The sequence below is a fragment of the Ursus americanus genome, chromosome 31 (assembly GCF_024610735.1).
Source record: "Ursus americanus isolate L20-20 chromosome 31, mUrsAme1.1.p, whole genome shotgun sequence".
NCBI classification, from domain to species: domain Eukaryota; kingdom Metazoa; phylum Chordata; class Mammalia; order Carnivora; family Ursidae; genus Ursus; species Ursus americanus.
Genome location: NC_142157.1, coordinates 24920108 through 24947541, shown reverse-complemented (window position 1 = coordinate 24947541; position 27434 = coordinate 24920108). Strand labels below are relative to the sequence as shown.

The window sequence follows — 27434 nt, the reverse complement described above, 5'->3', positions numbered from 1 at the left end:
AATTTAAAAAGTCACTACAAAGTTACAGGCTCGTTAAGAACTGGCCAAACTGCAGAAGAGATAAAAGCACTTGAGATTTGTGAGATCCAAATTCGTGTTTGTCGTAGTTGGCCTGAAAGAACCAGAGCCGGGTGACAGATGCCAAAGGTACAGAACAGAGGCAGTACAGGAGTCCTTCGACTGAATTCTGAAGGATTAGCTGGGTTTGGTTCGTGATGTTGTATTATGTTCTTATGATTATATTAGAATGTTTTGATCATGTAATATGTGGCAATACAAAAGAATACATGTAATATGTCAGTTACAAAGTAAACAAAAAATATATCTATAAAGGCCTTATTCCCAGCTTGAGAACTAGAACGTTCTGAAGATCCTTGACTGTTTTCCTTCTCTACCCCACAAGTAACTGTTATTCTGAATTTGTCATTGCTTTGCTTTTTCAGAAGTAATTCTACATGCCATGTGTGTGTGTATAAGCCGTACATTCTGTTAAAATTGTTTTTCAGTTTTATGAAAATGACATTATACTTATGTAGCCTTTGCCACTTGCTTTTCACATTCAACGTTGTTTCTAAGATGCATGTATATCAGTTGTTCTCAACCAGCATCCCTCATCAACAGAATTGCCTCATGAACACAGAAGGTGATTGGAATGGCTCTTTTCTCAGTTCTCGCAAGGATGGTACTTTTTAGATACATGGGAGAGCTGCTCTCTGGGTACCTGTCACGGGTGCTCAAGCTGGCACTTTGGGCTTCACTCTCTGTTGGAACCTGCTGGAGTTCTAGTTAGTTCATGTTTACTGCTGTAAAATGGTCCATTTGTGAGCATAGTAAAGCTTATTCGTATATTCTCCTCTCATGGACGTTTGGGTTGTTGCCAGTACTTTTGTTGTTAATTGTGGACAGTTTCACTCTATGTTGTATGTATCTTGGGTGCATGTGAACAAACATTTCTCTCCATGTACATCTGAGTGGTGTTGCTGGGGGCTGCCACATTTTCATGGGGACATGGGCAAACCAGTGAGTAAAGAGAAGGGCAACTCAGAATAGTTCAGCTAAATCATAACCAGTCTTTATTCTTATTTTCTTAGGGATTGAAGAGGTTAATGACCATTTGCCAGAAGCACTTTCCTACAGATCCATCCAAATGTGTGGAGTACAATGCACTGTGAGATCTGTGTGGTGTGTAAGTCATGAGAAACTCGAGTGCACGTGGTACGGACTTCTGGAATTACCAACAGGAACGAGGGAAGAACAGCAGTGCGGTCTCCTGTGTTTGAGTTCTGCCTAATGCTGCTCTCTCGGTTTTAAGAAACGGTGTTGGCTCTAGCACCTCTGGCTGCAGACTGATTTTTGTGTCATTTACTTTAGTCAAAAAGTTAAGTTCTAAAGACTTCCTCGAATTTAACTGTGTAGACAACTGTCACAGAAGGGTCTAAAATCACCTCTTCCCTCTAGACCTGCAAGCTGGCAGTTAGATGATTGAAAAGGAACATTTGAGGATGGACTTAATTCTTTCTGTAAAATATAATTTTCACATTGTCTTTTATGTAACATTTAGAAAAAATATTTTTATATATTTCAACAAAAATATGGAACCATTTAATGAAACTTTATAGCCCTTAAATGTTGCCGAACTTTTGCCATCTTGCAGTAGAATTGGAATGTAAATGTTATTACTGTTAACTCAAGTGTTGTTTTTCTTGCATTTCAAGGCTTGCTTTTACCTTCTAAGGAGTGTAAATTTTAGTATTTGTCATCTCGACAGAAAGAATTCATGGGAAATCACAGTTCGAAAAAGATGGTATATTATACCAACAGAAGTTTAAATTAAGGAACCCCAGTGCTTCAAGTTTCAAGGTGGGGCAATGGATTGTCAGGCCAGCCAAGGCTGGGGACCTTGCGACACCGCTGGTTCTTCCCAGGCTAGGACCGCCTACGAGGAGCAAGGTGTCGGGACTCTGGTCACTGCCTGGACCAGTAGGTCAGGTCTGAGTTGGCACAGATGAGGACTTCTGAATCTCACACAGTGTCCTGCGAAGATAATGGTGACGAGTCGCTGTGCGCTGCAAGTTGAGAGGACTCAGTTAATAGAGGAAGGTGGGTGAACGGAGCCGACCTGCCCAGGCGGAGCGACGGTGTCGGGTAGCAGTAAGGGGGTGCTCCCGAGTCAGCACTGCTGAGCTGGAGGTCCCAGCTCCCCCCACGAGTGTGTGACCCTGGGTGTCACTTAGCCTTTCTCCGCCTCATTTGCCCCAGCTGCAGATGGTCGTGAGGCATCAGGGTGTGTACCTCAGGGGCCGCTGTGGTGTTCAAGTCAAATAAAAGGCTCAGCACACCGCCTGGCGAACGAGAGCTCAGTGAATGCTGGGTCTTGTGTCCTCGTTCCTGAGCCCTGTGCCTGAGGGGCGGGGTGTGCTCACATCGGGGCAGCAGCCACTGCGGTGGGAGCGGTTACCTAGCAGACTGTGTCTGGGCTCTGTGACTGCTCCCGCTTTCAGCCTGTTCGGAGTTGAAAGGGCGAGAGGACGTGGTGGAAGCGAGTCCTGGGTCGTAGGTGGACGTAGCTTCTCGTAGCTTCACGGCCACCTGTTCTGGTCCCTTTGGGAAGGCTCGAGAGGTCACTTGTGTATGGCCGTGCCTGTTGGATCATTTCTGCTGGGTGTTTGCACAGGGTGCCTGGAGCCCGCCGTCCTGATTGAGTCAGGCTTACTCCCTACCCCACTCCCCACTTTGGACACCCTCTCTTGTGATTAAAGTAGTTAGGACTTAGGAGAGCTTACTCTAGGGCAGATAAGAGAGAGACTTTCGTAAGATAGGACGCTAGTCTAGACCTGAGTTATGTAGTCTTGTTGTGTCGGATTTGTTGATAAATATTGTTGAAGGAATACTCTCCAAATTACTTTTCTTTATTCGTAGTCAGACCACAGCATGGTGGTCCGTTGATTTCATGTTGTCTTCCCATTTGCTGTTAGTTAATACTCCGCATAAAGAAGAAACTATCATGTTACACCAGTACCTTCTAAAATTGATCCGTATGGGTAGAAGGTTTGGAAAAAAAAAATGGTGACCTTCTACAGTCCTGTGAATGTTAACCATTTTGGGCTTGGGTAGAGGGAAGCAGGTTCATAGAAAAGCTTTCCATTTCCCTGAAACTAAAGGTCTTCTGTTAAGTGCAAATAATCATGTAGCTATTACAGAACAGTGACCTCCTGGATTCTCCACATCATGAAACTTGTAGTTCAGCAGATATGACATACTTCTGGTTTTAGCTGTTTTTAAAATAAGAAAGGCATCCTTTAAAAATCAGTCACAGCCCTGAAATAACCATTCTTCCCTTTCTTCATTACCGTGGGCCCAGACTCCTGTCCAAAGGAGTTCTCTTTCTGGATTCAAATTTAATAAAATGCTGGTTTTCTCTCAGAAGCAATACTGTATTTCCAGGGAGTTTTCTTGCCAGCTGCGAAGACCAAGCAGTAGGTTTTAGCGTCACAACACAGCCTGTGGCCATCGAGAAGCCAGGGCAGTGCTCTCAGTCTATGGGGAAAATTAGGAAAGTAAAGTTGAGGCCAAAGACAATTGAGGAAGAGAGAAGGATGGTCCAGATCTCCTAAGGAGAAGGGGAGCTCCCGAGAGTCCTGGGCTGGGAGGGCAGCTGTCACGAGTCACAGAACTGAGGGATCTGCTCCGAGCTCAGCGAGAATTGGGAGGGGTGGGCAGTAGGATTGCTAGCAGGAGGGCTTCTGGGTGTTAAGTTCTTCCATCTGGCGATTTCCTGACCTGCTCTCACACTTTCGATTGCCCTGGGTTTTGACCTCAGTAAATACTTGAGAAACACAACTGTCTTTTCATTCGAAAGAAAGTAATTTATTCTGAAAGCAAACAGTTGAGAAAAGTCAACAGAAAAGTATTTCAGAGTATTTGGTAGATTTGAATTTGGGGATTCCTATCACTGATTCCTTTTCAGCCACACAGTCACCCCTTTTAATTAAGGCTTACCAGAGAAGGTGGTGGAATGTCGGGGGGCAGTTGCAGTGAAAGGGGAGCACGAAGTTGCAGTGTGGCGATCGCCTGTGAGCGTCTCCGAGAGGTGCCTCCCCCAGGATGCTCCCGGGACACCCCTCGTGGGCCGACTTGATCCTGCAGAAATGTACGGGATGGGGTCACGCGGGGAGTCCTGGACCGCAAGCACTTTCTCACGGTGTACTTACGTGCGAGTGTCCAGCTGGCTGGGTGTGTGCAGCCAGCCCCCCGAGGGTCCCTGTGGGAACGCCGTTCCGGCAGCTGCTTTTCATCACAGACCTGCTGCTCTGTTGGCCGAATTCTAACCACGCACTAGTACTTTAATGGTTAACAGTATCCTGAAAATCTTTTGAAATTTCAAACGAAGTTCTGGGGTGTGGAGTAACTCGGGAGGCGGTGTGGCTGGCGGCGGCCACTGTGGTGAGCTGACCCCATTCAGATTTGGGAGCCGTGCTCGTTTAAAAAAAGGTTTTGTACATTTACCAAAACAGCTTATTACGAAAGCTTTGATTGCTTACTCAGTTCTCCCCACTGTAAACTCCGGGGTCCTTGGTACAACTTGCTAGAGCTAATAGCCCTCGCGCCTCCCACCTTTAAGCAGCCGCTTTGAAAATACTGTCAGCCCCCCTCACGGCGTTCAAGCTGGACACATCCTTTCCCCATGGAGAGCAGCTAAGAAGTTTCGAGCTCCCTTTCGAGTAGGATCGGTGACCTCAGAAGTGTTCACTGGGCTTCCTCCCACAACGGGCAAGAGTCGTTTGCCCAGTCTGCTCTCCGGGCCTTTCTGAACTCCGTCTGCCAGCTTGCCAAAACCGAATTGCCTTTCCTGTCCAGCTGCTCTTCCTTTAAGGCCCAGGAGTGATCGGGACCCTCAGTGTTGTAGTCCGAGCCTGGCTCAGAGGCTCTGCCCTCCCCTGACCGGGAGAGTTAAAGCCGTAGCTTTTGAAACTTGCCGCCCACAGCTCAAAGTAAATAGTAACAAGTGTGCGTGTACATAAACGCATGTGGAACTGAAACAAAAGTGCTCCCATACTCTTCTCTTGTATTTCTCTTAAAAATATGCTGGCTGTGACTCCAGGCTGGCTCACACCGTGTGAATGCACTGTGACCAGCAGTTCGAAAACCACTGATTAAGACACCAATTATGAGTAGAGTTAAGGATGGAAATCACCTGGTAGATGAATTGGGCAGAAGGACTCTATTTTTAGGAAGTTCTTTAAATACAGAGCTACGGGGATAACACAGCATTCAAGGTTGGTGTGAAGTTTAGCAGATGATAAAGTCTTTCCAGTGCTAAAGACTTGTGAAGCAGTAATTCTTAATTTCAGATGAAGAGACTGTCCAGGACCAAGGGGAGAATAACCACAGCACACAGCATAGAGCTGGCAGCACGGTTAGGTGGCCACCTTATGCTGGCTGGAATTGTATAAAGCGAGAGGAAATGGGGTATAAAATAAATAGGGTTGAGGCAGAAGAAGATGCGTAGAGACCAGTATCATGCATCAGATATCTACTGAGGGTTGGCTCAGGCCTTCAGAGATTACTTCCCAAGGCTCAGGTAGGCCTGGATGACATTCCTTTTAACGTAAAGTTTATTTTTTTAAAAAGATCTTATGTATTTATTAGAGAGCCAGCAAGAGAGGGAACACAAGCAGGGGGAGTGGGAGAGGGAGAAGCAGGCTCCCAGCGGAAGAGCCTGATGTGGGACACGATCCCAGGACTCCAGGATCACGTCCTGAGCCGAAGGCAGGTGCTTAAGGACTGAGTCACCCAGGTGCCCCTTAATGTAAATTTTAAGCAGTTGTGTAACACAGAAAAATGTACAAATCAGAAGAGTACCATCTCCTGATATATTTTTCAAAGTGAATATCTCCCAAAGTCTCTAGCATCCAAGTCAGGAAAGACAATATTATTAATGCCCCGGAAATCTCATGCCCCCTTCTGGTCCCTGCCGTGGTCCTCATGTCTAACGTCATTACTGCTACGTAATGCACACATCCTACAGCTCACCCGTCCGAAGTGTACAGGAGATTTAGGGTAGCCAGAGCTGGGTGCCGCCATCACCACAATCTGAGTTCAGAACCTTTCATCACCCCCAGAAGAAACCCTGTACCCATTAGCAGTCACTAATAGGTCAGTTTTGCCTGAGTTTTAATCTGCTCATATGTAAATGGACTCAGTGTGCTTGACTTGTTTTATGTTTGATTTCTTTTGGTTTCTGATCCTCTTCCTCATCACGTGTAGTTGTGGCTCGTTCATTCTCACTGCCACAGCCCACAGTTTATCTGTTTTACTGTTGATAGACTTTTGAGTTGGTTCCAATTTTTGTATGAAGCTTGTGTATACGTTCTTTGGGGAATGTGAATCTCTGTAAGGTACACACCGCGGTGTGAAATGTCCGGGGCATAGGGTACGTACATACTCAGCTATATTAGATACTGTCAAGGAAATTTCCAAAGGGCTTATACAGTGGACAATCCCCCAGGCAGGATTTGAGAGTTTGAGGTACTCTGCACTCCGGCCACACATGACATACTCTCTGTCATTTTCATTTTAGCCCTTCTGGTGGGTTAAAATGGCATATGCGGTGGCCTTAATTTGCATTTCCCTGCTGACACATAAAGGTGGGCACCTTCTTTACGTGCTTGCTGGCCATTTGGATATTCTCTTTTGTGAAGTTCCCATTCAGGACTTTATTTTTGCCCATGTCTTCTGTTTAATTAGGCAATTAATGCTTTTTCTTAACTGATCATAGTTCTGGTGAGGAGTCCTTTGTTGGACATGTGTGTTAAAATACTTCTCCCACTCTGTGGCTTGCCTCTCTGCGAGGTTCCTGTCTATGCAAAGGGGAAATAACCTTGTAACTAGCTCAGATATTGACATAATCTTTGCTACCTGTGCTGGGTTGTACAAAGATCAAATCGTGTTAGTCTTACAGGAACTTTCTCTTGATTAATGATGTCACATTGGTGTGCCTTAAGGGAATAGGATTTGAGAGAGTGGAAAGCATGTGAGTCTTTAAAATTTTTGCTATACTTTAGTTTTATTAGATTGTTATTTTAATTAAGACTTGGTGATTTTTCTCTTCCTTCGTTGGGCAAGCTTGTCTGCCGTGTATGTGTGGTGTAGACACTGCTAGTGGCTTACCCTGTTCTCATTCTCCTCTTTGCTAACAGAAGCTTCAATTTGTTCAGAGCTGCAATGTGCACAAACTGCTAACTCTCCTCGGACCCCTTGAAGTTAGGGTTGGTTATGTCACATGTTCTGCCAAAAACCTGTGGAGAGAAGTCTATTGGGTGACTATCCCAAACGCTATTTCTTTTCTAAGAGAAAGAAATAGACTTAGCTGGCAGATATCTTTTGCCCTTTCTCTGTTCTTTTCTGGAAGGTGGCTCGGAACGTCAGATGCTTCGCTGCCGTCCTGCAGTCCTGAAAGGGAGAGATCCGTGCTCAAGATGCCAGAACTGGTTCTTGGGTGGTATCAGGGAGCCACTGTGTAAACCCTGAACTGCCTTCTTACGGTTCTCCAGAGGGAGACCAACTGGAGATGTATGTATGTATCTATATCTCTAGAATATAAATGATGTAAATTTTTAAATATATTAAAATTTAGAAACTACATGTAACTACATAAATGTATATGTGTCATAAGGAATTGGCTCCTGTGATTGTGGAGGCTGAGAAGCCCCATGATTTGCTGTCTGTAAGCTAGAGACCCAGGAGAGATGATGGTAGAAATTCCAGTTGGAATCAAATGCTTGAGACCCAGGAAAGCCAGTGGTATAAGTCTTACTCTGAGGGAAGGGGGAGACCAATACCCTAGTTCAGCAATCAGGCAGAGAGAGAGAGAGCGCATGTGCGGTAGTCTCCCTTACCCGCAACTGATTGGACAGGGCCCACCCACACTGGGAAGAGCCATCTGCTTTCCTCAGTCCACTGATTCAGATGCTCATCTCATCCGGAATAATGTTTAACCAGACCTCTGACACCCGTGTCCCAGTCATGTTGACACAAAAGTAACCATCACAGCTGCCGCCTTCGGGGCCTCCTGTTTTATGAGACTAGTATGGGGTCATTTCCAGGACTGTGTGTTCCCTCATATGCCGCTGGATTCAGTCCCGAAGCAGAGTGTACGTTCCTCAGGTTTCTTGGCTTTCAGCGTCCTTGCGACTTGGGGCAGGTGTGTGGCGGTGCTCCACGGCGCAGCTGCCTCAGCCGGACGGAGATCGGACGTGGCCACATCCCGTTAGGTGTAGATACGTGTAAAGTGCGTCCGGTGCATGCTGACACCAGGTCACTTCAGCTGCAGAAAAGCCCTAATCGGGCTGATGTGAAAGGCAGTTCAAATACATCCGGGTGTTCGACACCCAGAGGAGTGCTTGTGGCCAGTTGTGAAGATTCTGTCAACCAGCTTATTAGATGGAAGCATCTAGCTCTTGGCCCTCTCTGGGGTTCTCCCCAGATCTTCATTAGAATAAGACATGACTTTGAGAGGATCAAGTCCTAAATACTGGTTACGGATGTGAAACATACTTGAGAAAGTAGACGATTGTGACTTTGTTATTTTGGGGAAAATAGGCTTTGACTTGCTCTTCCTTCTGAGACCGTGACTCACTTTACATTCCTATGGGCCAAAACGACCCTTGTGTCTTTTTGTCCTTTATAACATTTTTTTAATCTCAAGATTGAAGATCGGCTTGCTCTTAATGTGGCGGTAGCTTTTCCAAGTCTCTCTGATGTTAGAGCCGTGGGGTCCGTGCCCTGACGAGGCGCCGTGGGCCTGCTGGGGGGCCGACGGGGACAGCTCGGGGCCGTGAGGGCCACACTGCTGGCCACTGGGCGCGGGTGGCCCGGCTGTTCTCTCCCCGCTCCCACCACATCTCCCCCAGCGGCTGTGACACGAGACGGCGAACCACGCTTCTGCTTTGGTGGCTCTTGTTGGGTTCCGCCGACCGCGGTGCTCGAGAGACGGGGCGCTGGAGGAGGGGGAGGGGCGTGTGCTCCCTTGGCTTTCCGTCCCCCCCAGAGATGGCGCAGCTGCGGCGCTCCGGCCCGGCAGGACGGTCCGCTCCTGAAGGGCGAGCTGCTGCCCGTGGGCAGTTTTCCACACTCAGAGAAACGGCTTCATCCTGCCCCTCAGAGATCCTGGCACCGCCGGCCGCTGCCACCTCTCCTGGGGCCTGGAGCCCAGCTCTGCAGGTCCTGCCAACTTCCTGGGGCGCTCGGCAGCCAGCTGCCCGGCTGAGCAGCACCCCGGAGGGTTGACTTCAGCTCCATGGGGCACCTCCTCCCGCTTCTAGGTTTTCACATTCCCTCGGCTTTGTTTCCCTGCCCCGAGCGGTGGCTGCTTCCCTGTGGTCCTCTGTGAGATCTAGTGTCCCGTTTTGCTGTCCCCTCCTCACCATCTGGGTGACAGTCCAGCCCTTCATAGGAAATCCTCTCATTAAGATCACGGGCGTGGTCTTGGACTCTGGATCCAAAAGGCAGCCAGATGGGCAGCGCCTGCACAAAGGGGAGGGGGGCCGGGTGTCCTCCTGGCACCCCAGGCTCGGATGGGTTTCCTGCTGGCATGCACCAGCGTAACATCGAGACTTTCTTCCTAGATGATAGGATTCACCCCGGGGGCTGACTGAGGTCATGGGGAAACCCGCATTTTCCCTGCTGTCTGGTCCCAAGGGCCTGTCCTTGCTGCGTACTCCTTGCTCCCCGCTCTGCTCTTCCTTAGGACCTTCTTGGTTTTGCTTTTCCCTGTGGATCCCCTTGTCATCATCTGTCACTCTCCCCAGGAGCTTCTGTTGTCTTACCCTTCTGTCCTGCCACACGGCACTACAGAAACCAAGCTGTGTCAACCCATCAGTGTCCTCCAGAGCTGCCGGAGGGGGTTGACGGCCACCCAGTGCCTGGTGTCACCTGGGCCCTACGTGATACCTGGGGACATTCTCCATCTTCTCTCCTCTGGGGGCTGTTCTCAGCGGACTGCTCTCTGCTGACCCATCCCTTCTCTTTCCCATCTCGCTTAGCTGCGGCCCTCCCGTCTCTGCTTGTGCCAGGCTGGCTGCGGAGGGACCTTCAGCGCTCCCTCTGTCCCCGCACTCCCCCCACACTCCCCAGCAACTTTCCTTACTTTACTTGGAGGAAAAGCTGTTTTCCCACCTGTCCTAAGCAGCATCTTCCCTTGCCTGACCCTGCTTTCTTAGCACCTTATAATGTGTTCTGTAATCGACTTATTTTCTTCCTGCCTGCGCTCCCGATCTCATCGAAGTCTCTTCAGGGCCTGGGTGCCGCATCTCCTTGGCTCGCTGCAGACAGGAGAAAGAGAACGATGGGTGATCATCCAGTGGTGGAAGCAAGATGGTCGGGGGATCCCAGGATTTTTGGCCTGACCCTGGACGGCTGGAGTTGCCTGCAGCTAAGCTGGGGAAGGTGGTGAGGGAGCAGATTCGGAGGGGAGGCTCGGAACCTCCGCTCTGGCCATGGCAGTGTGTCCGACCTCCTAGTGGGGGTGTTGCTGGGCAGGAGGACGGACAAGTTCGGGATGTCAGCCCCCAGGTGACGTGTAAAACCACAAGGCCAGGGGAGCGCTACTGGAAGCGTGGTGGACGACCAGGGGGAGGAGCCTGAGAACATCTGGGACACGCCGATGCTGGGGCGCCAGGGAGAGGAGCCCCGAGCGTTGTGAGCAGGAAACCCTGGAGGACGTCGCATCCTGGCCTTCCTGTGGACCAAGGGGATCCACTGTGTCGTGTTACTGGTAAGTCACATGAGCTGAGAACAGAGAATTAACCATTGTCTGTGGCCCCGACAGCAGTGGTTTTGGGAGAGTGGGGGAACGAAAGCGTGCCTGCAGTGCGTTTGACAGAAAACGGATGAATGAATAAAAAACACAAGGAACCTACTCGTGTGTAGGGATAGCAGTTTATGGACAGAAAAATGGGTTTCTGATAAAAAAATCTTGGTGCAATTGTAAATGTATGGGCTCTGTCAGTGTGCTCGCTGTTTCCATTCCTGCACTGCGGGCCTTTCAGCTCCTGTCCGAGGGGACGGTGGTTGGGCGGGGGGCAGGGCGCGGGGCGCCTTTGTGCCAGGCAGAGAGGGTGGAGCGGGTTCCTGCCCTCCTCGCAGCCGCGACTCCTTGGACGAGCTTAGTTAGCAGCGAGATCCCGTTTAGACACTTGATTTCTTCCCCTTTGGACTCCTTTGAATCTTTTCCTTCTGTTTAATGTTGGCGACTTTGTTTGCCCTTACGTTGTGGTTGTGTCCGTGTGTAATCTGTGGGAGTCTGAAGACGAGACTCCTCCCCAGACACGCGGCCCTGAGTGCTTGCCAGCCTCCCCAGTGCTTCTCCGACGCTCCCTTTCCAGACGATCTCAGGGAGGAGCTTTTTCGAACTGCTGTTCTGGGAGAAAGAAGTCAACGGCCTGGGCTGTTTTTAATGCTTTCTCCTGGGATTTTTGGGTGTTTGTGTTCTCGCTAATAACCAAAATGATAGCTCTGTAGAACTTGTTAGCGCTGTGTACGGGGCCGGGATGGGGGTGATGGGTGTGTGTGTGTGTGTGTGTGTGTGTGTGTGTGTGTGTGTGGTGTAAAAGGTGGGGAGAAGTGGGAGAGAAGGGTCTTCTGTGTACCAGGTGCCTTCATGGGGTCGTCAGGGCTTAATGAAGAGATACTGGGTTCGTCTCCTGAGCTGTGACATGTTCACACAGAAAAGACTCACGAAAGATCTGTTTGTGTGACACAAGCCTCGGAGCGGCTGGTTGCTTTCCCAAGGAAAGGCCTGGAAGCGGAAATGTCCTAACGAGCTCGCTTCCGACACGCTTCGTGTTCTCCGTGGATCGTTCTCACTTTTGCAGGGGCAAGCCCTAGTGGCAAGTGCTTCAGCAAGGCCTTTCCGTCCGGGGGTGTTCTTGGCTTCCAGACTTCGGGGCTCCTGTAGGGGAGGGATGCCTGTCAGGCGAGGGGGCCGGGACGCAACTGCAGCGCAGTCTCTATGAAAGTAAGCCAGTCGCCGTCTTGTCGTTACGTGAGGGGCTTTTGGTGCCCGCGGGCCCCGCAGGCTGCTGTGTTGGCGATATGACTCAGGTGGTGGGTGACAGGGTTTGAGGTGTCATGTGAGCACAGGGTGAGCGGCATTGCTGGTGAAGGTCTGAGCATCCTGTCTCCCTGATGGGCCGTTGGCCTCCTGCACGGACCCGGGCACCGCGTGGGGGCGGAGAGCCCACTGATGGCCTCCGGCCTCCGAAGCCCATATTCCCTCAGGGTCTCTTCCCTCCATGAACCACGCCTGGCATGAACTGCCAACGGGTAACTCCTTGTAGCAGTGTCCCGACAAAGACCTCTAACCTCAGATCCCTTTTTGTGGCAGGAGTACAGAATTGAGAATGTATTATCTTTGTATACTTTACAAGGCAGTTAGAGTAAGGGAGGATTAGCCTTGACCTCACAAACTAAGCTTATCTGTACCTAGCAAGCCAGTAAGGAGATCAGCTTTCTATGGACTTTAAAAAGGGGTCCAGCGAGGCTGCAGGCCCCTGAATTAGAGATTTCCAGAGCATGTGTCACTTAGAAACAAAATATCCAAGAGGCAGCTGAGATCTTTTCATTTTGAAAATGCTTTAATAAGTGTTGACAACACTGTTTTGCAAAATGTAAAGAAAGGTACTATACAAATTCTTAATACAAAAAGAATAAATTAAAAGCAGATTTCTTTTTAATTCTGCAACTTTGTCTACAACATAATCCTTTTCATTGATTACAGTTGAACAGAATCCAGTAAAATCATTTTCCATGCTCTACAGTCAGTTTTCAGGAGCAGCCTAATCCTTTCTCCCCATTATTAAACTAGAGTCCATTTTACACAACGTGTAATAGACGACTGACATGAATGGATATGCAAAACTCCACACCTAGTTAACTAAGCAGTAACTGGTCATCTGATAGCACCTGGAGGGGGTCTGCTCTATTTAGAACTAACACTGAATGAAATCAAATTGGGATTTTAACAGTTTCAACACTCACCTGCATATAATAAAATAAAAAAAATCCACCTGTCTCCCAACCAAGTCTGATGAAGTGTTCCCACCAGTCTTCAGGCTAAACAGGCAACTTCTTACACGTATCTGGAGAATCCAGGAGGGGCTTCGTACTCCACCTTCTTTTGTTTTAAAGAAGTACGGATCTGCGAAGAGCTTGCAAGTGCTTGTTTACAGTAACGCCCGTCCCACCACACTGGTCATTAATCCTGTCGCTGTCAAAGGACTAACACTGTGTACATTTTGTAGTAACTGAACGCAGCTCAACAGTAAGACCTGCTTTACTTCATCTCTGTCTTTACTACCAGACCGTCGTGGCGTTTGAACTGTAATTCCCCTCCCTCTCCGTTCCTTTCTGCCTCCTGAATTCAAAACCCAAGTGTTGAGAAAGCATTTTCGTCTGTCATTCCTTGTCACCCAGCTGGGCTAAAAGCGCGATCCGAGGGACTGCAGACCGTTTTTGAAACTACGGAACGTGCTGTGTAACCTGCAGCCACGTGACCTCGTGACCTCTGTTTCTCTGTACTTTCCTGTTGCACACAGTTCAGTCTGATTAGCCGTGTGTCTTTGGGGTGAAAGAAAAATGGCCCAGTGTATAATGTTCTGAATGGGGAAGGAAAAAACCTGTTGGCCATAGCTCTGATCGTCAAAATGCGAGCAACAAAAATAGCCCCCCCTCTGTCCCCCGAATCCGTTAATAACACTAGAACCAGTTTTGTTTATCCCGCAGGGTTTACCCAAGTGTTCTGTGAATATTCGTCCCTTCCCCGAGCTGTGTCACCAGTCCAGCGCCCTCAGGACTGGGGGGGACACCAGGCCCTGACTTGTCCGGAGTGGTCCCAGCGTGCTGTGAGCCCACAGCGCTTTCCAAGCAGCAATAGAGGGAGCTTCGTTAAACTTACTTTACGGGCCGTCTTCCCTCCTGGTCTGGTAGTCTCATTCTTCTGGGATTATACATACATTAAAAAAACGAAGATTTTTCTTTTTACGCTAAAGCTAACTGCGGTTCTGTTTTCCCACAAAACTACCCCACCCCAGCTCCTGTCCCTGGCTGTCAGATGCCTTTGCAATAGGAAGTTGTTACAAGTGAGAAAAACTGTCCCCTCCCCCCCGCCCCCCACTTGCGCCAGTAAGCACAGCGTACCACCTCCGTGGAGACCGTGTTTGTGCCATTTTGAATAACCCAACTAATAAGAGTGTGCGCTTGTTAGGATTATAAAAGTATTTTTGAGGCCTTTGAAGATAGATGGCTTTCCAGTTGTGTCTTAAGCATAGCTCAGAACACATGTAAACGTGCAGCTCTTTCTTCCCCTCTGGGTTTCTGCGGACAAATGTGGTACGTACGTCAAGGCAGCTGCCGATGCCCGAGGCATCCGGGCCCGTTGGGCGCAGGCGCGCTCTTCAGCCCCGCTCCGCCTGCTCGCTAGTAGACACGGGAGTAAACTCTTCCTACCTAAGGGCATAGTTGGGTTCTTGGAATAAGTGGCACATTGGTAACCGGGTGCCGAGAGAAGCCGGGTCTGAGTTGTCACACAAGTGCTAACAAGTATAAAATGAACCACGACAGTTAAACACTCGAATGGATCGCGATGTGCTTTTTCCCTTGGTTTCCCATAAAAAATAAAATCAAACACCTTGTGCAAAACAATAGGACACGCTTTTACTGCTTGTTTTAATAAGAGAGAAGCGCTTTTGGCAATCCCCACCTTCCGTTTCCTACACATCCCACCAGGACCGCAGCTCAGTGCGGTGGCTTGGATCCGACCCCGTGCAGCCCGGGCTGACGGCGCACCCTGCTCCCTGCCCGCAGGCCTGTCCTCCGTGTCCGCGCCCCCGGGACCCGAGGCAGCGGCGCCGCTCTGGCTCCCTCCACTTGACCATCATATGGGTTAGTTTTCCAGGCTCTGGCCTGAGAGAAGGTGGGACGTTAAGGGCGAGGGATAAAGAGGGGAAACAATTTACAAATGGTTGACTTTTCACTTGTGATGAGTAGTAGCAGTTGAGAATTTAAAAGATTTCATTGCAGAAAGACTGTCTTCCTCTTGGCCCCTCTTATTTTTAAATTTTTTAATCTTTGGCAGCATAGAACTGATTGTGATCCTCGGGTGCGTCTCTGACACGTGAAGCTTCCTTTTCCGTTCTCCTTCCCCTCCCCCAACAGCCACTCCCCCAGGGGATGTTTTCCAGCCTCGGCTGAGTATTCGCCGAGCAGAGGCGTCCTCGTCACCAAGCGCTTGGTGGGCCTGCGGGTGGCAGGCTGACCGCAGCGTCACAGTCCTTCTGGATCACCCTGTACGTGAGTCCCCTTTCCTGTTCTCATGCCACTTGTCCACAGGAATTGGATGTCCGCTACCTTCCCTGGTGGTTCCCGGCCTGGGGGCTGTCACGGCAGGGGGGAGCCACCAAGGTGCCGTTGAGGATTGGTGCCTGGCGCTCTGCGGGCGAGAGCGCCAGGGGACACACAGTGGGACCGGAACCTTCCAGAATGTCTCCTCAGTCAGGTTTTTGAGGGTGAAGGGGATGCGGAGACGGGAGGAAAAAAGTGCTGAGGGCCGAAGCTGGTGCAGGGTGACAGTGCGTCTGGGTAAGGCAAATGAGAGGCAGTGAGGTGATCTCTGAATGGCGTTGAGGCGGTCAGAGTGAGGCCGGCTGGCTCACACGAGGGTCCCGGGCTTGGCTTTCTCCTGCCCGTACCACTGCACGTCGGCTAGTTCTGGATAGAGGGAGGAATCCAGGAAACAGCTGTCAGTGTGGCTCCTGCGGGGAACGCAAGGAGAGCGGCGGGTTAGCGGAGGAGCGGGCAGGCCGAGCGGGGGAGGGGCCCACGGCCAGGAAACGAAATCCACATCCGGGCCAGAGCGCCCCGAGGGGGACGGTGGCGCGGCTCGGCCGCGGGGCTCTTAGGCTCGGCCAGTGCGGTCACCGGGGACGCGGAGCCGGCTTCCTGACCGGGCCCTACCCTCGACGCGGGCTGACTGTGCTAGCGCCTCGGAAGCTTCCAGAGCTCGGGACCGCACAGGATTCCTCAGGTACCACCAGTTTTCCCTACGTTTTTATTCTGTCCTAGAAGCACGTTCAAAATGTCAAGTGAAACAGATGGTGTTTTAAACTTTTCAAAATACCATTTTTGAATCCGTGCTATTTAAGCAACATGCATGGTTTTCGGATTATAAAAGTTGTAATGGAGCACCCACAGGAAACGGGGGTGGAAACAAAACGCTGTTCAAGTCCCCGAGGTGTGCCTCACCGGGGAGGCTGGGGAGTCCGGGTCATTACAGGACGCCGGAGCCGGTGTTCGGTACTCGGGCAAGAGCCCCTCCCTCCCAGGCTGGCTCCTTGAGGGCAAAAGTAAAGGTCGGCCTGCACCTCTGCGAACACGGGAACGGGGGTGGCGTCTGCCGGGTGGGTGTGCGGACGGGGGCCACGGGGCGGGAGCAGCCCCCTGGGGCCTGAGGAGAGGAAGGCCCGCCCTCCTCTCCCCTGCCCCGCCGGCCACAGCCCTGCTGCTGGCTGGCTCAACTCTGGGCTCTGCTCACCAACCGCGTGTTGGGCCTGGAGCCCCTTGGGTGCTGTTGCCTCTGTTCCTAGTGCCCTCCGAGTGTCGATGTGTACTGATTCCTGCAGGGACGAAACTGGGGGCCTTCAGCCTCCAGGTATTGAAGGGACACGTCCTGTGACTGACATTGGTCTGTGTGTCTTTAATGCCCCAGAGCTTAGGCCATTTCGGGGTAGAGAGAGGTTTTTGGGAACATCATAAGGGTTCTGCGTACATGTCAGAAGAGACGGGTCTCTCCCCTGCTGCTGCTCTCCCCCACCTGGCGCTAGGGTGCGGGGTGGGACGGGTGAAGGAAAGCGATCCTAGTCCCGTGGGGTGCAGAGAACAGCGAGGTGAACGAGCACCTTCCTCCCCGCCCTGTGGGCCAGTTTGTATGCGAGAAGCCGCGGTCGTGCCCACCTTTCTCTCTGACTGGCTGACCTCCCTAGGAACGAAGGGATGAAGGCATTGTGGATTTTGTAAACGTTTCTCATTTGGCTTTTAAAAAACCCACGGGAGTTGGAAAACCCGAGGCATCAGTGGCATTCTGTGGCCTGGACCTCCTGATCTAGTGGGATGAATGCTTTCAGAAGCACAGTGACATACAGGTGACACATAGGCCCGCCCTTCTGATGCTGACCATGGGACCTATTACAGTATGGAAGCGGTGGAGGGCTAACTCCCATGTACCCACCCTGACAGACCTGCCTTTTGCCATGTGCCTGAGGGACTGAGAAAGTTTTCCCGGCCGAAGGTGGTTGAATCCACAGGGGACATATGCAGTATTTTGGGGGACAGTCCCTAATTCCTTGATGGTGCCCCCCCCCGCCCTCCTCCCCCCAGGGGGACAAGTGACCCAGGTGGGCCAGTTAGAATCCTCCACGGTCATGGACTGCTTCAAAGAAGGGCAGAGGCCCAAGCAGGGCCAAGCAGCCTTCACCCCAGGCAGATGTGGGAGCAGGACGTAGAGGCAGGGCTGAAAGAGAACGAGCCGGGTCCGGCTCTACGTGTGCCCTGAACCACGAGAGGGGCACGGTGGTGCCGGACTCATTTATAGAACAGCTGGATCCAAACTGTTTCTGGACGTTGGAATAAGTTCAGGTTACCTGGTCAATACGGCTAAAGCGTCTACGGAGAAGACATTTAGGATTTTCATTCACCTAAGTTCCAAATAGACTTTCCCCTTCTTTTTTCCTTTCTGGTAAGAATGATCTTGCTGAAGTTTGCACTTCAAAGAAACTGCCTACAGGCTAGGTCCTGGAGGAGACCGGATAGAGCCTTTATGACTCAAAGACACAGGAAAGAAGGCATGTTCCTCCAAGAAGGATTTTCTTTCTTAAATCCAAATCTTTTAAAATACCTGCAAAGCCTTTTTAGGTGAATAGGCGAGGGAGGTTTTGGAATTGGTAAAACAAAACAAAAAACCATGGTGGCGGGGGGGGGGGGCGCTTTGAATTGCTTCCAGAGCTGTGTGACTGTTCCTATAAAGATGGAATTTCTAAGACAGGGACATTTGTTTTTGGTTCCTCAAGGACTGGGGTTGCAACTTGATTGAATAAAAGCCAGTAAGATCTTTAAAATTTACTCAGTTGAATTTTGTTTTTTAGTAGTTTGGTGGTAGCGGTGGGATCCCAAGGAGACCTCTGACAGCTCCAGGGACAAGAAGAAACACAGGCAGCAATATCTGTGAACCCTGAGGTCTCTGTCACCCTTTCTGAAGGCATGGGTAAGTTCCTCTCGGTTCCGACTCTACTCTCTGCGTTAAGCTCCCCATCGAATTGGCTTCCTGGTCCAGCGTTCACATTGTCTAGACTGACGGGAGGCTCTCCTAGAGTCCTCAGCCCTGGCTGAGTCTGCAGGGCTGGCCAGGGCCTGGCGGCTCAGCTTGCGCTGGCAGGTGGCTGCACCTGGAACATCAGGCCCTAGCCCTCAGTTATTCCCCGGTGCCCTGCACACCTCCCGCCTCCTCTTGGCCAGTCCACAGTATGCTCTCTCTGGTTACCGCGGGTCTGTTCATGTGCACGTGAGGTAAAGGAATAATCTGTTGTTAAGGAGAATCTCAGAAGCCAAAGCTGCAAAATTGGTGGGTGCAGGTCAAGCACTTAAAAGCTGTTAGAGTGCTTGCCCCCTAACTCGAAGACCCCTGTGCTAGGGTACGTTGGTTACAGAATGGGTTAGATGGCCACCAGGTCACCCATCGACCTCAAGAAAACTTCTGTGCCGTGAGGTACACTGTGAAAGACCCCGAGATCCCCCACGTGGTGGCACATCCCTCCTACGTATTCATTTCTCTCTGAGAGACCAAAGACTCAGCTGAACTGGCATCAAGTTCTAGAAGAACTGAGTGTGCCACCTCCCAGCGCAACTGCTACTTCCTGTCTAGAAACGGTGCTCACGGAAGCCGGAGGTAACTGCAAAGACGGCAGTCTCAGTAAAACAAGCTAGAATTACAGTGGCCACTGGGAAGTGGTTTCAGTCCAGAGTGGAACTGGAGGATGTGACCTGGAGCCTCTCAGGCACGTACCCTCGGAAGAACAGAACCTAAGCACCGAGAGACTGGTTTCCCGTAAGGGCCTGATCTACAGAAGACTGAGACTTCTCTCCTGAGCCGGGAGCACCTGCCGAGGATTTCTCCCCATTCTCAAGCCAGTGAACTGGGACCACGGGTACTGCTAGAACACTCGCCACCTTTCTAGGAGACCACCTTCTGCAAAGCACAAGACTCCTGTGTAAGGGTAAGGTGCTTACGGACAGGCAGGTTTCACACCAGGTCACCTGTCAGCCACGAGGAAATCCTGTGCAGTGAGGGACACCTGGTCTCAGGTCAGACAAGCAGGGCAAAGGCTGTCCCCCAGGAAAAGGAAATACCCGATAAAAGGCACACCGTCAAACCTTGCGGGAAAACTCCAAAAATGGGATCCCAGTCTTCTCAAGGCTCTCTGGGTGCCCCCACCCCCCAAAGCTCGAGGGATTTTATGCTAAAAATAGTTAAGGTCTCTCCCGCACACAGACCAGCAGTGCTGAAGACAACCTGGAATCCCAGCGGTCGTTACGAGGAATGTTCCAGTTAGACAAGTTCATTCATTTAAGAAGTGCACGTGAATGCAAGGGTTCCCAAACAGAACGGGATACCCGTTTTAATTGGCTTCAAAATTCTGCAACTCCTTTACTGAGAGATGCACTGCAAAAGGGTAATGAAAAGTTCAAGACAGAAGCGGTACCTAAAACAAAAGACCGTCTAACCACTGGCACTCCTGCTAGTCCCCTTTATCCTCCTTTAGGCCCAAGTACTCGTGGTATTAATCCTTCATCTGAACAGTCTTTCCACCTGCAGGAGACCCTCGAAGGGCTGACAGGACTCGAGGGATTCTCTTGTAACTGCTACCAGTTCTTCCTCAAATAGCCAAGGGAAACTAAACCTGGGACACCCTTGTCAGATTCTGGTAATGCATGAGTTACGCTCTGTACTTTAAACCCCACTTTCTCTGGAGCCCACAGATGGGAATCCTGGAAAAACTAGCAGAAGCCAGCGAAGGGCGAGAGTTCTTACCAGAGTCCTCTCCCCCAAGTCTCCGTAGCCCACTCGAGAGAGGAAGGTCAAATTTTGTGTCCCTTCCTTTCCAACTCCAGATCCACGGGTTACTGACCCTTTCTCTCCCAGGGACAGATGTTGCTCTCCTGTGTCCTGAGAGCTTGGCTTGGCAGCCATCACGTTGGGGCCCCCAGTATATGGCCAGGCAGAAGTGTGGGTTGAACCCCATGTGTGGCTGGGGTCCTGTGCTTACTGCCAGTCCTTGCGAAGTGTCTCAGCCTCTGTTTTTGGTCATCTTTGGGTGTGGCTCTGGCTCGAGAGAGTGGTATTCTTTGTACCCTCTCTTTTGTATCCGTGGTGTGTGCAGTACTAGCCAGGACTATTTACTGTTTGTAAAATTGTCAAAACCTGACAAGAGAGCTGAAAGGATTTCTAAGTAGCTCTGTGGTCAGAAGTTGGCTAAATGGGAAGCATCCAGTCATCAGAGCCTGACAGCAACTTCTTGGGGGGCTTTCTCCCCTAAACCAAAATGAAACCATGTCCTCAGAAGGAAAGAAAAACATTTTGAAGCCAACTATTGGAAGGATTTACTAGAACAAGCCAGAGAGTGAGCTGTAAATCTGGAATACAGGAAGCTTCTGATTTCTGATTTCCTTCCTACCTGAAGATCTTCCTGGTATCAAGCAACAAACGGAAAATAAATGTAGCGGGATGGACGGGTCAGCCTGTGATGTCACTCAGGTCACAACCCAATTTCTTGAGGAATTAGAAACGGGGGTCCCTGTCTTAGCAAGTCAAATCCCACCTGTCAATCCCCAAACCTTCCCAATTCGTCTGAAAAGGCTTGATCTGGATTTAAGAAACCAAAGCCCTTCTCCGAGGAATGATGGGAATGTTCTGCTTGAAAGGGGTGGCCTACAAGACAGGTTCCTGCAAGTGCAGACTTCAGGGAGGTCATTCTTACCAAAGAGGGGGAAGGCTATTTGGAACTTAGGCGAATGAAAAATGTCTTCTCCCCAGATGCTTCGGCAGGTAACCTGAATTTATTCCAACTTTCAGAAACACAATTTGCTTCCAAGTGTTCTTTCGTAGACTTACTAGTCAGTTGTGCATTCTCATACTGCTCTCATGGCCAAAATTTAAAATGACAGCTGTTAAGATCTCTGTATGTCTATGGATGTATGCTGTAGGTGGGTGACATTTCCCTCCCTCTGGATGGTACTGCCAAAATTAATTTGTAAAAGTTTTAACTAATGGGCTTAAAAAGCACTTATTAAATGAAGTATTCTAAAACTGTCACGAATAGAGAAAAATAAGCCACATATTTTTGAAGTTCATGTGATCTAGGATGAATCTTCAGTAAATAAAAGCTAGTTCAAGTTTGTAGGTTGAATTAAAATGGGAATATCTTCAGAGTTATCAGCATTAAATATAATGTAGATCCACACCTTTTATTCTACCCGCGTTCACTAGTGATTAGAATTCAAGTTCTCTTACAAAACTCGTTAGCAAGGAGAACTTGAGAAATTTTCATGGTTACCATGAACATACTTGTTAAGAACAAGTAAACGATCCACGTATTGGTCATGGTCTCGGTTTCTCACTGGGTAGAAGCTTTCCTTGTCAACAAACCCCTGCCAGTTTTGTAGCAACAGAATGACTTAAAAACCCCATCCTGACCTGGGGTGTCCCCACGGTTCTGCGTGGGGACCCTGGAGGTCATGTTCCTGGCCCACTGCTCCCAGGGCATGCACAGTCCGTCCTGTGCCTCAGAGGCTGCACTGTCCTATCCCCCTCACTCGCCAGGATGGGTGGAAAGGACTAAAGTCATCATTAAAACCCCACTAGGAAAATTCTGTGCAGCTCTGGGATTTCTCTGGCCCAGGATGCTGTCATTGGTCCTTTTGAAGCTAAAGTCTTACCTTTTGAAAAGCTTGTTCCTTACAAGACGTAACTGGCAGATGCATGCATTTGCTTCCTTCCTAGTACTCTGACCCCCAGATCGCCCAGCAAGACCTATTAAAATACTGCCACTTCGTCTCTATTTCCAGAAACCTCTCACAAGTTCCAGAAGCTTATGCTGAACATGACCTGACCTCTGACTCCCTTCATGAGCCACATCCTGAAGGATACCCCGTACTGGAAGTGACCTCAATTGAAGGACTCCCTCTTCCCTGGTGTGAAAGGACCGCTCTGGTGCTGCTCCCCAGTTCCTTCATAGCTAAGCCTGAAGTCCTCCGTCCCGACTTCCAGGAGTGCCGGGACCTGAAGGGAACAAACGCAAGCTCTCCAGCCGCCAGTAGCAGCTGGCTTCCCCGAGATGTCGGACCAGGCCTCCATCACGGCCCTCCTTTACTGTGAAAATCGTGACAGGCAAAAATGAACCAGACTCTTCCACCTAAGTGGTTTTTTTCCCTCCTGTTTGCTCTTTTCTGTTGCTCCTTGACTTGGAAAGACTGTACCCTGCCCTCCTTACCTCCCAGGCGACTGCCAAGGGAGACAGCCCCTCAGACTGCTGGGTCTGCCTTCACAAACTCTGATCTGTCCATGATTTTGGAGACCTCCTGGGCTTTCCTGTAGCCAGTTTTCCTTCGTAAACCACATCCGAATTCTCTTCAGTGTCCGCTTATGCAGGTAAACTGTCACAGCCCGGCTTCCCAGTGCCGCCTTGTTACCTTTCTCGGGTGACACCTGTTCTTGACCAATTCGACACAGATTCCTGTGCACACCACAGTACGCTGGCGTCACCATGTTCTTAGGAGTACCTAAATCAGATTTGCCCCCGATCACAAAGAATTTGTGCAAGGAATTTAGAACAACTCTGCATGTCAGGCTCGGAGATTTAACTTCCTGAATGTGCCAAAAACCTAACTGATCCCTGGCTTGAACGAGCAAATGTGACAATTTATGCCAACGAATCCATGAACAATGCTGCTTTAGCAGGAGTGGTCTGTGCCCTGACAGGATTTATCTTTGTCCAGGGTGATCATTCTCCTGGGGCCTCTGAGTGCCCAAACTGGCATATAAGCAGGCAAACTCTTTGGTTCTCTCACTGTACCCCACCTGTCCACAGCCAAACTGGGACACCTTATTGGTCAGCTCCCCTGAATTTAACATTATCAGGTTAGAGACCAGGAGACCAGGAAGCATAATTCGGGAGTTGCTTCCTTTAGCAGATCCCTACTTCCCTGGTTAGGATGGGGTGTAAGGAGGGCAGGACCCCAAACTTTGCTTTAACCCATCGAACCACTGCTGAGCCTAGTGCTAAGGCCATTGCTGCCCAGCAAAACTCCCTAGATTCTCTGCCTAAAATTGTCCTTGACAGTAGGCTAGCCCTCAGTTTTCTCTTGGCTGAACAGGATGTCTGTGCCAGAGTCGATCAACACGCAGACTTGGCTTAACACTTCTGGGGAAGTCGAGGTTCGGTTACAACAAGTCCAGTCTGCCTCATCTTGGAATTTTATTCAGCTGGTTTCCAAGAAGACTGGGCTTACGGTTTCAATCTATACTACAGTTGGGTCTTTCTATCCTATTTGTCATTTTGTTTTGTGATTTAAAGTACTGAGTTACCTATCCAGCCTTTGTGAAGGTAACAAACCTGATAGCATTTCAAAGCCTAGGGCAAGCAAATGTCTCACACCTATACCCTTGACAAAGTCTCCTTGCCTTGACCAGCCACTTTGACCCAGTATAAGTTGCTCACGTGTGGCCTTTTGCTTGCTACCATTCCCAAAGCTGTTCTCATCCTGAAGGAAGACATGGTAAAGAAAAAAGATACAAGTATGATGAAACAGAAAGAAACAATGAAGAAGCAACGTGGATCATCAAAAGGTGAAGTCCCTACAAAAAACACTTAGCAATATATTGGATGATTGCCGCCCCCAATGGGGGCTTGATCAAAAAGGGGAAATGTAGAACCAAACTAAAATGGAGTCACTTATGTCAAGGACAGAATAGAGAAAATCAGTGCAGGCTCATAAAGGAAAATTAACCTACCCTTACACAAATTATAGTTCTTCCCAGAAATCAGCAGAGGACACCGGCCAATCCCCCAAAAGCAAATTCTGTTCAGGCCCTTTCTGAACTTCCCTGTCCCCTACAAATATGTATACTTTGGTTTTTGGCATTGCTGCTTGTTCAAATGGGGCCGATGAAATCCACTTTCCAGTTCCCTCCTCTGTGGCACAAGATACCTGAGGACGGTCTTCCTCCGTTCCCAGGGACTTGCGCTCCATCTAACAACATCTTTGATCAAAAAGGGAAGAAAAGGGAAAACAATGCCCAAACAACATGGTTGATCTGTGATGCTTTCTGCAAAAGATCTGGAGCAAGAGTGGGGAATGTGAAAGGATTTCAGTCTATAATGAAAGCAGAGAATATGAAATGGAGGAATCTCACACACGTCCCCTCGGGAGGACAGAACTTAAGAACTCAGAGACGACTGTTCCATAAAGGATTGACTTACAGAAGACTGACCGGCAAACAGGCCAAGGGGCTCTTCCTGTCCTCCAGCCAATGAACTTGTTTAGACGCTGGCTAGACTTTTCCCTCTACACTCTTTGCAAATCCAGCCTGCCCCGAGCCCTCAAGCTGCAATTCTTCTGCCACTCCCAAATAAACTCCGTTTCTGGTCATTTGAGCTTGCCTCAGTTGACCTCCTTATTGAGGTTGTTAGCCATTATTGGGAACATTCCATTTAGACGAGATCATTCATTTACTTGAACCTGAAAGCAAGGTTTGTCAAATGCAACAGAATGGGTTACGTATTTTCACTGGCATGCAGAAGCGTCCAAAAGGTTTCATGATTCCACAGTAGCTTCGTTAAGAGAGTCATTGCAAAAGGATAATGAAAAATGAAAGACACAAGAGGTACCTAAAACCAAAGACTGTAACAATGCTGTGTCTCTTACTACTTCCCTTGATGCTCTTTTACCTCTGAGTACTCATGATCTTCTCACCCTCTGACGTGCCTTTCCTCTCCAAAGAGACTACCCGCCCGTCAGCAAAGTCTGCCCCGTTACTGGTCTCAAAGGGGGACCTCCGCAGGAGCCCTTCTCATAGTGCACGGGACTCTGAAGTGTTTTCTCATAACCTGCGACCGGTTATTCCATTAAACAGCCAACAGGAAACTAAAACGGAAATTAATGGAAAACCTTGCCCAATTCTGGTAGATTCCAGGGCTAGAGTGTCCCTGGAAAATCTCAAAGGATTTATCTCTCCCCTTATAAAAGATGTTACACTAATTAGGTTTACTTGCTACGTTAAATTACATGGGAAGCTTTGTCATATAAGTGATAAAACCCTTTTAGATTATTTGTATAGATCATGTTGTTAGTATAAATGGCCTTGAAACTGTATGAAGTTTCTAGAAATCTGATATGCCCTGGTATAATGTGATTCATAATTCCAGTTACTATCTTTCAAAGTTGTGTATTACAGAAGTAACCAAAATTTCCTTTGTCAATTTCATTATAATGAACTCTAATCCGATCTGAGCATTTTAAAGTGTTGTATCATTTACAGCCACTTGATTGTTTTCCTCTGATGATTTTGCAAAACTGAGACTCATGGAAAGGAACCCTACCAAGAACTCTTGACCCCTGACGCCACTGCCAAACTATAAGGTGCTGAACCCTGGGTGCATATCTTATGACTGAGGAAGGCTCCACCTGACGTCTGGTCCAGTGCAAAAGCTGGAGACCTCAAAATCAATTTGACGAGGAAGAGAGGTAGCGAGGTAGCAGACATCAAGGTTGACAGCTTCCTCCCAAGATGCGGGATAAGAAAGTTTCTATTCCCCCTTCCCTCTCTGACCATCCTTCCCCTAATTCTTACTCCAGGAAGGTCTTTATGATTCTTTTGTCCACCTTTTTCCTGGTCCGCAAAGATAATACCACTGTTCACACATCTCAGGCCGCTGCAAAGGGGGAGGTAATCTAACCTCCAAAAAACTGCTGGATTTCCCACGACACTCGTGCTCCTCTAGTTCCGCCCATCCCAAACTTCTGCCTGACTGCCAATGCTGTTTCCTTGGGCCGAACCCAGCCCCTCTCTCTCATGCCACAGTCCCTGGTTAAGAACCCCAGTCCCAGGGAACTTTGTATCCAGGCTCTGTCCAAAGAAAGTGACACCAGGCAAGGGTAACCAAACAAACCAAACTCCGCCTCCTCTGAGTCCCAAGCAACAAACTCCAATAGGAAGGACCAGGAAGCATTCATGAATCAAAGATCGTTTCCCTTGGCAGATCCTAGGCCTCCCGGACAGGAGGAAGTACGAGCGAGGCCACACCCAGGGGCCTCTCCTTCACTCTCGCAGATGTTGCAGAATCGGCTGCTAGAACACGAGCTGCCTCACAAATTCCTAGGCTCACTGCCAAAGTTGTTCCGATGACAGGATAGCCCTTGAGGGTCTTTGAGCCGTGGTGGTGCTGTGGCCAACACTACTTGCTGCGCTCGGATAGACGCTTCTGGGAAAGCGGAGACCCACCTACGCAAGACCACGACACACGCCAACGGGCTTAAAAATGGGACTCCTTCAATGGGGTCTTTCTTGGACATACTTGAGTCTGATTGGGTCCTGGGGACCATGGCTCCGAAGGACACGTTAGACATCGGGTGTTCTCTAATAACGACAGTAGTCCCGCTGGTGCACGCTTTTCTCTCAAAAGTTCTCAAAAGCTTTAATTAAGTACATGTTTGCAGCAAAGGATTTTCCTAAGAACAGAACTTCAGAAAAGGCACAAAGAGAATGACCAACGTAAAAAATGAACCTGATCTCATGACCTGTGAATACCACGCAGAAATTCAGCAAAACCTGTGAGAACTCCCGAGCATTAGCCGGGAGTAACCCTAATTCCTTAAATTTTGATCACATCTCTCGGTTAGGCTGAGAGTCCGATCAAAAGGAGGGAATTATTAAACACAAAACAGGCCCCAAATGGAGTCACTGATGCTAAGACCCACATCACCGAACTGAGACCTCAACTTAATTAGGATCAGTTTGCCCAGAAATGGAGCCTTAAACCAGTCCGTCAGGCATCACCTGATCAGCCCGAGTTAGGTCACGTGCCTGACAGACGCCTGCCAGGCCTAAGGTTCCCTTGCAGTAACCACCTGATGTGTTGCGTTAGCGTAAAGCCGCACTCCTGCCCCTTCTGCCTGTAGGCGTCTCATCTCGTACAGTTCCTTTCTGTGCTGCGTGAGATGCCGCCCAATTCCTGAGACGTTGAATAAAGCCAATAAAGTCTTTCCAATTTCCTCGGTTCAAGTTTTTGTTTGCACACCATCTTCCTCTCAAAGGCTTAAGCCCCCGTTTT

At 49.4% G+C, this 27434-nt stretch overlaps 2 protein-coding genes across 17 annotated transcripts in view; one reads left to right on the top strand and one right to left on the bottom strand.

The window, feature by feature from the left end:
* Window positions 1-27375, top strand: part of PRPF18 (pre-mRNA processing factor 18) — a 119868-nt gene extending 92493 nt beyond the window's left edge. For 6 of the 9 annotated variants that reach the window (XR_015722446.1, XR_015722445.1, XR_015722442.1 and 3 more), the window contains 2 exons: window positions 1092-18313; window positions 22171-27375. Coding sequence is in view for 1 of the 9 variants with exons in the window: in XM_087857690.1 (XP_087713816.1) it covers window positions 1092-1172 (81 nt within the window). In the remaining 8 variants the exon portion in view is untranslated. Of the gene's footprint in view, window positions 1-1091 lie in introns of all 9 variants that reach the window. The other 3 variants (XR_015722440.1, XR_015722439.1, XM_087857690.1) reach the window with 3 other exon arrangements.
* FRMD4A (FERM domain containing 4A) overlaps window positions 15628-27434 on the bottom strand; it is a 299740-nt gene continuing 287933 nt past the window's right edge. For 5 of the 8 annotated variants that reach the window (XM_045788179.2, XM_087857684.1, XM_087857681.1 and 2 more), the window contains one exon: window positions 15671-15809. In XM_045788179.2, the coding sequence (XP_045644135.1) occupies window positions 15707-15809 (103 nt within the window). In that variant the 3' untranslated portion in view covers window positions 15671-15706. Of the gene's footprint in view, window positions 15810-27434 lie in introns of all 8 variants that reach the window. The other 3 variants (XM_045788190.2, XM_087857683.1, XM_087857682.1) reach the window with 2 other exon arrangements.